Below are 14,704 nucleotides of genomic sequence, written 5' to 3'. Positions count from 1 at the left end.
CCCTAAAAGGCTTCCGTAGAGACTAAGTTGAAATTTCAAGATATAGAAGTTGAAATTTCAAGATACAGAAGTTGAAATTTCAAGATACTAAGTTGAAATTCAAGATACTAAGTTGAAATTTCAAGATACTATACTTCTATTTCAAGAAGTTGAAATTTCAAGATACTAAGTTGAAATTTCAAGATTCTATCTTGAAATTTCAACTTAGGATCTTGAAATTTCAAGAAAGTATCGAAAAAAAATAATTTAAAAAAATGGCCCTAAAAGGCTTCCGTACTAATCGCTGACACGGTGAAGTAACATGCAACTTGTTTCTATAACAATGTTACAATCCACCACAATGTCGGACTGTGACACCACTGTGTAAGTCACACCTTGTGTTCCGTGAGCTTCCCCTAGTTACATAAGTATCTGTGGGTTATTGAAGGATATCGTTTAACGTCAGATTTGTGGGAGTCATAAACATGGAGTACGCAGATGGTGGTGTTTGAACAGCTTGAATCCAACTTGCCACCTTTAACAGTTTCTGTTTGTTGTTTAACGCCGCAGTTAGCAGTATTCCAGCTATAGGACGGCAGTCTGTAAATACGTGACAATCGGCATTCAGTATCAACACTACATTCATGTCATTGACAAAGATGATCCGAGATTCTCGCATGGATTGTACCATTCCCGACCTTTGTACTCACTAAACACAACTGTCTTCAATAGAAATGTATTCCTTCTTTTTTTGGCTTGTCCGTTGGGAATATCTGGCAGATTTGTTTAATCAACGTCACGCGAGGCATCAGAACAGAGGCTGTGAACGACTGGTGCGTCAGTTGCCCTTCACAGTTAACCCAGCGTGTTGCTCGGAACACAGACGGGAAACGTCTAACCATCCCGGGGATGTGGAGGAGTATTTTATGGCACTTCCTTGTCTCGTGTGAACGCTGCATGAGCTGGTCTGTGGGGTCTAACAGCAACGGTTCAGGGCAAGACCACAACTACATGCGTGTTCAGGGATCTAACACATTAAATCGCTGTGCAAGAGTTGCGTCCCTTAGACGTGTCAGAATAGTCTGATCGTGGATTCATGCTCCATGGTCCGTCAGCTGCACGCAGGTTTTACCGAACTGGAGCATTTACGACCTTTGTCACGGCTTGATGATAAGAGTCACGTGAGCAAGCATTTATGAGGTCAGGTGTAGGTTTGTTGGAACTACGTGATTCTTTCTTTGACGTTTGTATCATTACGACGTAGGAGAGCAACACCCCTTGACATTGAGAGGCTACATACAGATATCGCATGCACCGAGACGAGGGTCTTTAAAGCACTTTACAACATGTGTTATTTATTCACCAGGTATTTTTGAAATGCTGTACAAACATGAACATGCACAAAATCATTGACAAAACATTTCATACAACCAGATTCACCCTTGACATGAAAAAATATGCATGCAATGTATATCATTACATGTACTGATAGTTAATTACATATAGTCTTTATCCCAATCTCCCATTCAATGAAAACGGTGTTATCACATGATAGTGTGCCTTTGGTCACATTCATATCACATATGTGACATTGGTTAAACGGGAGATGTTAGCAGTGGTATAAAGCAATGATATCACAGATGGTATGGGAGCAGGGATAAACCCGTCGTAGAAGAAGGCAGTACGTGAGGCTAGATCTGGAGCACAACGCGTAACTGTGTCTCAACGTCCAACTTCCAGTTTCCACTCATCCTGCTCCGAAAGGTCAATAAATATAAATTGCCAATGCAAGAGAATAAACAGACTGAGTTTAGATTATCCGCCGAAACAGATTCCCTTTGGTGTAAAGGGCAAAATACCTGTGGAAATTATATGAATGGACCGATGAAAATCAGTGATGACAACCGGTGTTTGCGAAAGTAAGCAAGTCCTGCCCTACCGGTAGCACCCACCATTCATACAGTTTGCATACAAAGGCAAGTATGTATTGTATGTCCCGCACAGCAGTACACAAGCCAGGCGACGGTAGCCTGTAAACAAAGCATCGTCCGCCATGGATTGCATCGTGGGAGACTTCTCTACGAGTGAACCTTTAACTGTTAGCTTCTGTTCTGTCCTGCCATGCTTCATCCTGTAGGTCCGTCGATACATTTGTTCCAGAATGGTTAGTAAGAAAGGTTAGTGTTGTGTACTCAAAATAGACAAATGGAACGAAATTTGGTTAAAATACCTGATCTAACTCATATACAACGTAATCATTTAAGCACGTTAGTGTAATACAAACCACACATGATCTAGCCATGTACCCGAAATGTTGTGAATTGTGGACACTGCAAGTACCGGACACACGGATCACCGGACACATGCACCACAATAGTCAATCAAAGTGGTTGCAGTCATCATCTTGACTTTCACAAACTGTTATGAGATAATGTAGTTCAGCAGTTTGAAATGTACCATAGCTTAAAATAAACACATGCAAATCTTATTTTCTAATCCCGACATTTTGAGCAAATGAATTGGATTTTAACCCTTTTCAAACGAATTGATCTTTCTTATGCATGACGTCTTCAGCTGATGCCTCTGCTTCCCTTCCATGTCTTCTAAGGATGCCACACACGCGGTCCTGCTGAAACATCGTCTGTAACCGCATCATTGTGGTGCTGCCACACAGTCTCTCAAGTATCAAGAAGCGGTGTGCTGTCTTTGTCTACATGTGTCCCAACTCTGTCAAGATGAAGGAGCGGTGTGCTGTCTTTGTCTACATGTGTCCCAACTCTGTCAAGATGAAGGAGCGGTGTGCTGTCTTTGTCTACATGTGTCCCAACTCTGTCAAGATGAAGGAGCGGTGTGCTGTCTTTGTCTACATGTGTCCCAACTCTGTCAAGATGAAGGAGCGGTGTGCTGTCTTTGTCTACATGTGTCCCAACTCTGTCAAGATGAAGGAGCGGTGTGCTGTCTTTGTCTACATGTGTCCCAACTCTGTCAAGATGCAGGACTGTCTGTGTCTACATGTGTCCCAACTCTGTCAAGATGCAGGACTGTCTGTGTCTACATGTGTCCCAACTCTGTCAAGATACAGGACTGTCTGTGTCTACATGTGTCCCAACTCTGTCAAGATGAAGGAGCGGTGTGCTGTCTTTGTCTACATGTGTCCCAACTCTGTCAAGATGAAGGAGCGGTGTGCTGTCTTTGTCTACATGTGTCCCAACTCTGTCAAGATGAAGGAGCGGTGTGCTGTCTTTGTCTACATGTGTCCCAACTCTGTCAAGATGCAGGACTGTCTGTGTCTACATGTGTCCCAACTCTGTCAAGATGCAGGACTGTCTGTGTCTACATGTGTCCCAACTCCGTCAAGATGCAGGACTGTCTGTGTCTACATGTGTCCCAACTCTGTCAAGATGCAGGACTGTCTGTGTCTACATGTGTCCCAACTCTGTGAAAATGCAGGACTGCCTGTGTCCACATGTGTCCTAACTCTGTCAAGATACCGAAGCGGTGTACTGTGTCTACATGTGTCCCAACTCTGTCAAGATGAAGGAGTGGTGTGCTGTCTTTGTCTACATGTGTCCCAACTCTGTCAAGATGAAGGAGCGGTGTGCTGTCTTTGTCTACATGTGTCCCAACTCTGTCAAGATGAAGGAGCGGTGTGCTGTCTTTGTCTACATGTGTCCCAACTCTGTCAAGATGCAGGACTGTCTGTGTCTACATGTGTCCCAACTCTGTGAAAATGCAGGACTGCCTGTGTCCACATGTGTCCTAACTCTGTCAAGATACCGAAGCGGTGTACTGTGTCTACATGTGTCCCAACTCTGTCAAGATGAAGGAGTGGTGTGCTGTCTTTGTCTACATGTGTCCCAACTCTGTCAAGATGAAGGAGCGGTGTGCTGTCTTTGTCTACATGTGTCCCAACTCTGTCAAGATGAAGGAGCGGTGTGCTGTCTTTGTCTACATGTGTCCCAACTCTGTCAAGATGAAGGAGCGGTGTGCTGTCTTTGTCTACATGTGTCCCAACTCTGTCAAGATGCAGGACTGTCTGTGTCTACATGTGTCCCAACTCTGTGAAAATGCAGGACTGCCTGTGTCCACATGTGTCCTAACTCTGTCAAGATACCGAAGCGGTGTACTGTGTCTACATGTGTCCCAACTCTGTCAAGATGAAGGAGTGGTGTGCTGTCTTTGTCTACATGTGTCCCAACTCTGTCAAGATGAAGGAGCGGTGTGCTGTCTTTGTCTACATGTGTCCCAACTCTGTCAAGATGAAGGAGCGGTGTGCTGTCTTTGTCTACATGTGTCCCAACTCTGTCAAGATGAAGGAGCGGTGTGCTGTCTTTGTCTACATGTGTCCCAACTCTGTCAAGATGCAGGACTGTCTGTGTCTACATGTGTCCCAACTCTGTGAAAATGCAGGACTGCCTGTGTCCACATGTGTCCTAACTCTGTCAAGATACCGAAGCGGTGTACTGTGTCTACATGTGTCCCAACTCTGTCAAGATGAAGGAGTGGTGTGCTGTCTTTGTCTACATGTGTCCCAACTCTGTCAAGATGAAGGAGCGGTGTGCTGTCTTTGTCTACATGTGTCCCAACTCTGTCAAGATGCAGGACTGTCTGTGTCTACATGTGTCCCAACTCTGTCAAGATGCAGGACTGTCTGTGTCTACTTGTGTCCCAACTCTGTCAAGATACAGGACTGTCTGTGTCTACATGTGTCCCAACTCTGTGAAAATGCAGGACTGCCTGTGTCCACATGTGTCCTAACTCTGTCAAGATACCGAAGCGGTGTACTGTGTCTACATGTGTCCCAACTCTGTCAAATGCAGGACTGTCTGTGTCTACATGTGTCACAACTCTGTCAAGATACAGAAGCTGCCTGTGTCCACATGTGTCCCAACTGTGTGAAAATGCAGGACTGTCTGTGTCTACTTGTGTCCCAACTCTGTCAAGATGCAGGACTGTCTGTGTCTACATGTGTCCCAACTCTGTGAAAATGCAGAACTGCCTGTGTCCACATGTGTCCTAACTCTGTCAAGATACCGAAGCGGTGTACTGTGTCTACATGTGTCCCAACTCTGTCAAGATACAGGAGCTGTCTGTGTCTACATGTGTCCCAACTCTGTCAAGATGCAGGACTGTCTGTGTCTACATGTGTCCCACTCTGTCAAGATACCGAAGCGGTGTACTGTGTCTACATGTGTCCCAACTCTGTCAAGATACCGAAGCGGTGTACTGTCTTTGTCTACATGTGTCCCAGCTCTATCAATATACAGACGCATAGTGCTGTCTGTGTCTACATGTGTCCCAACTCCGTCAAGATGCAGGACTGTCTGTGTCTACATGTGTCCCAACTCTGTCAAGATACAGGAGCTGTCTGTGTCTACATGTGTCCCAACTCTGTCAAGATACAGAAGCGGTGTCCTGTCTGTGTCTACATGTGTCCCAGCTCTGTCAAGATACAGGAGCGGTATGCTGTCTGTGTCTACGTGCACTGGAAGCCGAGGTTTTAACTTGACACAAAAAAACAACTGAAAACAAACATGTCCACCAGATAGTTATGCATCATGCAAACTGGTTGATACCCGTTCTTGATTTCGAGGTCCACAGGATGTCATAACACCGATGCAAATTTGGAAGCCCTGACGCCGGTTCTAGCAGCCGACGTGTGCACCAACACAGGCCGGGCCGTGATGCTGCCATCGTCCTCCCTGAAACATCAACCAGCAACTGCTGTCATTTGTCATCGCCGACGGTGATCTATACATAATGATGAAGGTGTAGTTGTCCCATTGGGTACTACAGCAATGGCCCCTAGTATCTTTCTGTATGTATGAATGTTCTTTGGCCGAAATCAGAATATCTAAATGTACCCAAGCTTCAGGTCCACAGAGCTGTACTCAATACTCGCTTCAGGTCGACAGAGCTGTACTTAATACTCGCTTCGGTTCCACATAACTGTACTCAATACTCGCTTCAGGTCGACAGAGTTGTACTTTATACTCGCTTCGGTTCCACATAACTGTACTCAATACTCGCTTCAGGTCGACAGAGCTGTACTTAATACTCGCTTCGGTTCCACCTAATTGTACTCAATACTCGCTTCAGGTCGACAGAGCTGTTCCGAACTTATATAAATGAACTTATCAATATTAACCAAAACAAATGTGAGTGAAGGATTAGCAGAATCGAAACACTAACCAAGTACAATGTTCAACTGCAGCGTGCACGGAAACGGTGAATTGTGTTAGTTCTGATAACGCTAGAACTGAAATATGTTAGTCAAACGTGAACATTTCTCAAGAGGGGGTGGGAGAGAGGGGAAACACGGGGAACAACCGAGGGGACAATGAAGCACGTAGCCCCGACTATCTTACTACCAGGAGTCACCACCAGGTTCGCTTACAGGTCGATGATATCAATGTCGTGGTCTTCGTCCTCTCTACAGATGCAAGATGCTACATGGTTAGACAACGTCTACAACTACGTCACGTGACTAGTGGGCTACATTACGTCACTAAAACATTACCCATATATGGACATGCAGCATTCCCGTTTGTTAAGTGAGCTTAGATCTAGAATATAATAAACATTGATGGTTACACACATTCAATACGACAGTATTTTACCTAAATGTTAGAATATACATGTAACATTGATATGAATTATTGCATCCACAAAAATCTGACATTAGAAGAGTAATGCTACACCGAGGATGGGCAGATTCGTTAAGCCACACTGCAAGTTCTTTTCTATTTACAATTCCAAGGATAAAGGAGTGTATGTTGCGCAGTGCCGCAGCCAGCAAATGTTCCAGCCATATAACGGTGCATGAACCTTGGCAGCATGAGCAACGATCCACATCATCATCTGGTGCGATGACCCATATCATCGGGTGCGATTACCCTGATCATCAGGGTGTTATGACCCACCTCATCGGGTACGATGACCGACATCATCGGGTGCAATGACCGACATCATTGGGTGCGATGACCCACATCATCGGGTGCGATGACCCACATCATCATGTGCGATGACCCACATCACCAGGTGCGATGACTCATCCCAATACACTACTCCTACTACCACAACCACCCCGACTACCACAACCACCCCGACTACCACAACCACTACTAGGGCTGCAACGATACAGGAAGGTCACGATACGATACGCATCTCGATATTCTGGTCACGATACGGTACGTATCTCGATACGCAATGATAAAAAAAACAAGACTTAAAGCATGTCATCATTGAACCTTTCATGATTTTGGAACAGTCAAAATTATTTTATAATAACAAGACTACTGAAGTTGTTCAGCTTCAAAGTGGAACTTTCTCTAACTTTCCTTAAAAACAATTCAAAGTTCAAACACCAGAAAATAATTAATAATGTGCTCCACCAGTGATACAACGTCAAAGAATTTTGATGCAATGGTCGAAGAAATTGTATCTGAAATTATTATTTTATCAGGAATAATATATTCCAATATCGTGTTACCTTAGTTGCAGCTTTTACTATATATGTATTTAAAATCATAAGAACCACAAGTGTAGGATTTTGGTACTGTTGATTGCTGTTGCAGGATATTTTTACGCATGGATCAATTTGACCAGTCACCCTAGGGACTTCCCGTGCTACATGTATTTCGATTGCGAAAACGTTATGTTGACATATATTAGCCAAATTGCCATAAATATGACTTTTAACGAGTCAAAGTATGGCATTTTTAATACATGTATCCATTCTATAGCAACTTTAGTTCGCTGCAATGCGTCAAAAGCGGTAATCTGACCGTGGTTTCTGTATCTCTTCACACACGATTTCACATAACTTAATGAAAACAATATAAAATGAAATTTTGAAAAAAAAATTAAAATATATTACAAACACAAGTCCAGATATACAATGAACACGTTTTAATAACAAGATAGTGTGATAATGGTATTGAATTGCGTACTTCAGTTCGGATTTGCTGACAGGTATTTCCATTGTTATGTGCTTGCGGGGATCAGCTGATAATGTTTTTTGAGATGGGGAAAAACATCTGTCGGTGTAAAACCTGAGCTTATTAAAAATGTAAGTACGTTTTGGGGAGCCATGCGTTACCGCGCGCTATAACCAAGTTAGCGGTTTATTGAAAGGCACAATAGCGAGGAAACGCTGTACTTGAGATTTGCGTTCCGTATCGTGGCGTATCGATAAATGGGCCTATGTTTATCGTATATCGTATCGTGGGTCAAGTCTCGCGATGCATCGGAATATCGGTGTATCGTTTCACCCTTAACCACTACTACCCCAGAGCCGGTTTACTCACCTCCTGCCCCCCGAGGGCGTATCGGGGAAGTCAACACTGAGACGCTCCGAGGCCGAGTCTCCAATATCTGACATCGACATGGATCTCTTCATCTGGAGACTCTCCTCAGAACCTTGGTTGTCATGGAGACCCAACATTCGTAAATGTTTTTTAGTCAGTGCTAGTTTTGGTGGTGCAGCAGGTGGCACGAATTTCTCAAATCCTTTCGTACTCTCAGACTTAGTCCGTTTGTGGAGCTTCCTAACCCCGTCCTTCTCCCTCTCTTTAATGGACTGCTCGAACCTTGCACGCCCATCCTCCTCCTTCACCGGCGGAAGAATAGTTTTAGACTTTTCACCGCGTTTCCGCTTCCGCTTCTTCCTGGGGCGGTAGGGTAGCTCCGATTCCGCTGCTAAAGAAGATGGGGATAGTTTGACCATGCGCATCTTCACATCGCTGTTTCCGTTTCCGGAAGCCATAGACGAGGATGAAGGCGGCCTCAGTCTGGGTGTGTGGAGCCCAGGATCCTCTGTGTCCGACTTGTTCACTTGGTTAATGTGTGTGGAAGGAGCGAGTCGGTGCGCCAGTCTTATCACTATTGCTGCGGTGATGCACACTACCGACACGCATGTGAGGACGATGCCACATATATGGAAGACCCCGATGTCTGGCTGCGTCATGAAGGCAAACCCCAGGAGCATGGCTGAAGGGGGGAGCAGGGGGATGCCGAAACATAGCAACACCCCCTCCCGACACCGACACACGCGCTTTCGCCATATTGCAGGTGCCCGGATCAATGGCTTCTTCCGGGTTACTTGACTGGTCATGACGCGTACCAAACCGCAGTGTTAGACTGATCTGTCATGGCGGGACCATTATTGCTGAAACATTAACACACTGTTACATAGATCTGTCAAGGCGGGACCAGTATTGCTAAAACATTAACACACTGTTAGATAGATCTGTCATGGCAGGGTCAGTATTGCTGAAACATTAACAGACTCTTAGACTGATCTGTCATGGCGGGACCACTATTGCTGAAACATTAACAGACTCTTAGACTGATCTGTCATGGCGGGTCCACTATTGCTGAAACTTTAACACACTGTCAGATAGATCTGTCATGGCGGCACCAGTATTGCTGAAACGTTAACACACTGTCAGACTGATCTGTAATGGCGAGGCTAGTATTGCTGAAACATTAACAGACTGTTAGACTGATCTGTCATGGCAGGGCCAGTATTGCTTAAACGTTAACACACTGTCAGACTGATCAGTCATGGCGGCAACACTATTGCTGAAACATTAACACACTGTCAGACTGATCTGTCATGGCGGGACCAGTATGGCTGAAACATTAATTTAACATATTGTCAGACATATCTGTCATGTTTAGACTAGCATTTGTTGGGTTTTTTTGTTTAACGCACTATAAGCACTGTCAAACAGATCATGTCATGGCTGGACTAGTATTGCTGAAATATAAACACATTGTCAGACAGATCTGTCATGTTTAGACCAGCATTGCTGAAATATAAACACATTGTCAGGCAGATCTTTCATAGCTGGACCACCAATGCTGAAATATAAACACATTGTCGGACAGATCTGTCATGTTTAGACCAGCATTGCAGAAATATAAACACATTATCAGGCAGATCTTTCATACCTTGACCAGTATTGCTGAAGTATAAACATACTATGAAACAGATCCGTCATGTTTAGACCAGCATTGCTGAAATATAAACACATTGTCAGGCAGATCTTTCATACCTGGACCATCATTGCTGAAATATAAACATATTGTAAGACAGTTCTGTCATGTTTAGACCAGCATTGCTGAAATATAAACACATTATCAGGCAGATCTTTCATACCTGGACCAGCATTGCTGAAATATAAACATATCGTCAGGCAGATCTGTCATGTTTAGACCAGCATTGCTTAAGTATAAACACATTGTCAGACAGTTCTGTCATGTTTAGGCCAGCTTTGCTGACATATAAACACATTGTCAGACAGTTCTGTCATGTTTAGACCAGCATTGCTTAAGTATAAACACATTGTCAGAAAGTTGTCATGCTTAGGCCACCATTGCTGAAATATAAACACATTGTCAGACAGTTCTGTCATGTTTAGACCAGCATTGCTGAAATATAGACATATTGTCAGACAGTTCTGTCATGTTTAGGCCAGCTTTGCTGAAATATAAACACATTGTCAGACAGTTCTGTCATGTTTAGACCAGCATTGCTTAAGTATAAACACATTGTCAGACAGTTTTGTCATGTTTAGACCAGCATTGCTGAAATATAAACATTTTGTCAGCAGTGCTGTTATGTTTAGACCAGCTTTGCTGAAATATAAACACTGTCAGAAAGTTGTCATGCTTAGGCCACCATTGCTGAAATATAAACACATTGTCAGACAGTTCTGTCATGTTTAGACCAGCATTGCTGAAATATAAACACATTGTCAGCAGTTTTGTCATGTTTAGGCCAGCTTTGCTGAAATATAAACATTTTGTCAGACAGTTCTGTCATGTTTAGACCAGCATTGCTGATATATAAACACTGTCAGAAAGTTGTCATGCTTAGGCCACCATTGCTGAAATATAAACACATTGTCAGACAGTTCTGTCATGTTTAGACCAGCATTGCTGAAATATAAACATTGTCAGACAGTTCTGTCATACTTAGACCAGCAAAACACTTGTTTTCAAGTCATGTAATTTAGTTTGAACCTGTTTGGTGTTTGTCTTAATGCCAGGAGAGACACCGTGGTGAGTGAGTGAATGAACAGCTTAAACTCACCTTATCTATAATCCTTTATATTGGCGTTATTAAAAAATATAGGTTTTACTGAGGCGTTATCAGTGTCAGAACTGACGCGTGTAATGAATGAATTATATGCCGTCGTAACATGTATAAATATTGGTCGTAAGTGCCAGTTGCTGTCTGAAGTCGGACGTGACTGCAAGGAGTGGCAGGACGCTATTTGTTTGAACAGATCTTATCTATTTAGCTTGGCGCTGGGTCATGTACCCACGCAACTGTACACCATGGCGGGCAGCTGCGGTCGCATTATACACGCAGTTACATGTATGCTTGTTTGTTTGTTGATATTGCCATGGACCTATATAACTTATACAAGTCCGTGATATTGCTAAAGGCATCACTCACTCACTCTACTGACAGTTCTGTTTGTTGTCTATTACCGCACTGGTGAGTAATTCAATCGGCGTATTCCTTCAATATGGATACTTCTCTATACATGTCTGTAGCGTATTCACGTGTAAGTGGCATTTCTGTAGTCTGTTGATATGTTTTGTTGAAGTTTTGTTTGTTTGTTGGGTTGTTTAACGCCGCATTCGGCGGTAAGTAATCTGGACCAGAGAACACAGCATCAAGTCAGCGAATCTGACCTGCCAATCCCATGATTCGCCTCCTACGGCAAGCATGGTTTGCTGAAGACCCAGATCGTCACGGGGACAGAATACCCTCAAACCTGGTATCATTACTATTTGATAGTAATTCATAAACGCATGGATATAGTCGGAATCGTTCAATGGACTCCGCCTTTGATTGAGATTTAAAATTCTTATTGAAATGTGTTCTGTCGCTTTTATTATGATACAGATGTCGTCATAGTTCTGTTATAGTGCTAGATAGATCTATATAATGGCAGCCATTTGTTTCAATTAATATGTAACGCTTATACAATACCTGTGGGCGCATTTAGCATGTACCTCGGTGATGTGGAATTTTGCCCTATAGAAATAGCCTTAGTAGTAGTAGTAGTAGTAGTAGTAGTAGAAGTAGTAGTAGTAGTAGTAGATTAAAACAGATTAAAAGAGGGTTTGGGTGATCCTGGCACAGTCAGGCTGGTTAGGCTCATCATCAGCTCAGGGCCCTTGCCCCCTCTACACGCAGCCCAGACAGCGAATAGGACTTCTCCCAGGAGTCGGACAACTTGGTACTTGGGATGCAAGCGTGACATTTCGAAAGCGAGGTCCGCATATTTGCCATATTTTTCCTGAATCTTGTCAATTAGTGTCAAAGGGGACAGAAAATTCAATGATATAAATGATTTCATTGGATTTATCAAAAAGGACAAGATCAGGTTTGTTGGCCTAGTTACGTCTATGGCTGTAAATGTAAGCCTATTCCGAAGAATTTTGTATTTATCTACATATTCCGGGCCGTACCATGGATGGATCTCTCTGTGTCAAAACCACAAGCATGGCGAAGACGGTAATAAAATGATAGAGCTACACCATCATGTCTCAAGATACGGTGTCTGTGCCAAAGCTGGGCATCGACTGACAATGTGTTGGACAGCCTCATTCAATTCATTACATAATCTACATTTCATATTTACATTTTGATGCAAAATCGCACATTGACGGTTTCGAGTGGAAAGTGACTGGTCCTGAGCAGCAAACAGAAAGCCTTCAGTTTCACTTTTCAGGCCAGACGACTTCATCCAAGCGAAGGACTCTGCAGGATTGCTTATCTTCTCAACACACTGCACATAAACTCTATAGAAATAGAAATATAGAATAGGCTATAGGATAGAATAGGCTATAGACTAGGATATAGAAATAGGCTACAGAAATAGCCTCATTATTATTATTATTATTATTATTATTATTATTATTATTATTATTATTATTATTTCAAGGAACCATAACCAAGTATATTACTGCTGTGCTCATGTTACGCCCGTCTACCTTGTGGGCGTGGACAGGTGCTGGTCACAATGACGGCACACGGTGAACAAACACTCCATAGTGGGACCAGGTTTCCAATGCTCACGGATAACTGTGTCACCTTAGAGCTGCCTCTAGTCTGACAAAGCGTCTATTCCTGGATAGCTCACAACAGTTAGCGTTATGATAATACTGACGATCATACCGCGACAAAAGTGCAAGTGTCGAAGTCTACTCAGCCCAGTCACAGCGGGGTGACGGAAAATAGGGCACCATCCATTTAAAAAAAATTTTTATGTAATAATGTCTTGAATTTCTTTAAACAAACGAACACAATGCAAACCTAAATTGAAACATTGTTTCGACAACATACAAAACGGAGATTTTGTGCATTCGGATCACTCCAGAGACGAGAAATACACATATCTGGGATTCTTAATGTTATTTCGTTTTCTTCATGTTGGAAACGGATATGCCAGATGAACCAAAATCCGCCACGGACCTTGTCAATCTTTCAGACAGGATCGTTTAACATAAGCTTGTTTCGACAATCGTGAGAATAAGACACTTTCATGTCCACTCTAGTACCCAACCTACAACATATACATGACACAAAACTGTAGTGTTCGTATCACCAGTGATATGTCAGACGAACGCTGTCCGGAACACGGAGATATATGTATGTATATCGATGCTTAAAGGGAAGGGCGGCGGGGTAGTCTCGTCTTAAATTGGCTCACCACACCGAAGACCTAGGTTCGATCCCCAACATGGGTAGTCTTGAAAACCCACATTTAGTGTCCCTGTCGTGATATTATGAAATATGGAATATTGCTACATGCGGCGTAAAACCATACTCACTCGCTACGATTAGAATACATGTTCAAAATCTCTACAAACATTGGTACCACAGTATGTATGGTCAGCGTGGCTTTGTGTAGGGTGTCAGATGACCTGGTTATTCCGGTGTAAACTCACAACAATGCCGTCGTAACTAAACACCAAATTCACTGAGGGTAATCTGTAGATCCGACAGTTTAAACAGTGGGTATATGAGCCCTGCTTACTCCACACATGTGACCGATCGATAAGAACACACCGCTCCACTCCACAAGGCCACGCCAGCCTGGGTCATTTGTACTGACGGGAATATACAAGACAGCACCGTTTGTAATCAAAATATCTTACAACGTGTCACAATATTTGACTGTTAATGGTTATAGACACATTATATAGACATTTATGACCAGAACGAGAAAATGTTTTTTAAAGTGTTCTAAAATACATTGTGCAGCTAACACACAGATTACATTTACAGAAACAATTGACCGTTGCTTCAACAGGTGTCCTAACTGCCGTTATATACAAGCTTCATTATATCAGCACACGTTTTCATATCGTTTGCCTTGAGATCAATATCGTATTTTACCGATGTCTACTCTAAGTCAAATCATATATGCCACACTGATTAACAGCATATAATAAATAATGACAATTATTGATTTCACATAAACTATCGATCACAAACCTTTTTTGTGCGATGTCGAGCTAGAGAATATGTAATCCAAGCCGTGATATGTCGACATACATGTTTGTATGTAGTCAACAATAGTGTCCTAGGGCGCGGCCATGTTGTTTACCCGTTGCCCTGTACACCGCGATGCGGTATAACCCGGACACGCCGGGTAGGCCGGGTATAAACCAAGCGTCTCGGCTCGTCTCGGTT

The 14,704-nt window shown here is 43.1% G+C and overlaps 2 protein-coding genes across 4 annotated transcripts; both read right to left on the bottom strand.

Annotated features, from left to right (window-relative positions):
* Nucleotides 1-1,314: 1,314 nt before the first annotated feature.
* Nucleotides 1,315-5,252, bottom strand: LOC125382703. The gene is made up of 6 exons (XM_048400990.1): nt 5,220-5,252; nt 4,229-4,358; nt 3,892-3,993; nt 3,555-3,656; nt 3,080-3,241; nt 1,315-2,950 (listed from the first exon to the last, which is right to left on the bottom strand). The coding sequence occupies exons 1-6, from the start codon at nt 5,250-5,252 to the stop codon at nt 2,658-2,660; spliced, it is 822 nt and encodes a 273-aa protein (XP_048256947.1). The 3' UTR covers nt 1,315-2,657.
* On the bottom strand, nt 1,315-14,623 carry LOC124150441. 3 transcript variants are annotated; one of them, XM_046522476.2, is made up of 4 exons: nt 14,507-14,623; nt 8,289-9,148; nt 6,500-6,545; nt 5,593-5,681 (listed from the first exon to the last, which is right to left on the bottom strand). In XM_046522476.2, the coding sequence occupies exons 2-3, from the start codon at nt 9,092-9,094 to the stop codon at nt 6,530-6,532; spliced, it is 822 nt and encodes a 273-aa protein (XP_046378432.2). In that variant the 5' UTR covers nt 9,095-9,148; nt 14,507-14,623; the 3' UTR covers nt 5,593-5,681; nt 6,500-6,529. The 3 variants fall into 3 exon arrangements, with proteins under 3 accessions (XP_046378430.2, XP_046378431.2, XP_046378432.2); XM_046522474.2 differs by lacking the exon at nt 6,500-6,545 and having other exon boundaries at nt 1,315-5,681; XM_046522475.2 differs by lacking the exons at nt 6,500-6,545; nt 14,507-14,623 and adding an exon at nt 12,648-12,691 and having other exon boundaries at nt 1,315-5,681.
* Between the last annotated feature and the right edge of the window lie 81 nt (nt 14,624-14,704).

The sequence above is a fragment of the Haliotis rufescens genome, unplaced genomic scaffold (genome assembly GCF_023055435.1).
Source record: "Haliotis rufescens isolate VD_foot unplaced genomic scaffold, xgHalRufe1.0.p SCAF_20, whole genome shotgun sequence".
NCBI lineage: Eukaryota > Metazoa > Mollusca > Gastropoda > Lepetellida > Haliotidae > Haliotis > Haliotis rufescens.
Note: the sequence above shows the minus strand (reverse complement) of the source record. Positions and strands in the feature narration are given on the sequence as shown.

Excerpts from the sequence above, each read along its gene's own strand:
- LOC124150441 (XM_046522474.2), bottom strand. The coding sequence starts at position 9,094 with ATGACCAGTCAAGTAACCCGGAAGAAGCCATTGATCCGGGCACCTGCA. Across the intron at positions 5,682-8,288 it reads ACGCCCTCGGGGGGCAGGAG|GGAGGACGATGGCAGCATCA; the intron begins GTGAGTAAACCG and ends TTGATGTTTCAG.
- LOC125382703 (XM_048400990.1), bottom strand. The coding sequence starts at position 5,252 with ATGCGTCTGTATATTGATAGAGCTGGGACACAT. Across the intron at positions 3,994-4,228 it reads GCTCCTTCATCTTGACAGAG|TTGGGACACATGTAGACAAA; the intron begins TTGGGACACATG and ends ATCTTGACAGAG. Across the intron at positions 3,242-3,554 it reads GCTCCTTCATCTTGACAGAG|TTGGGACACATGTAGACAAA; the intron begins TTGGGACACATG and ends ATCTTGACAGAG.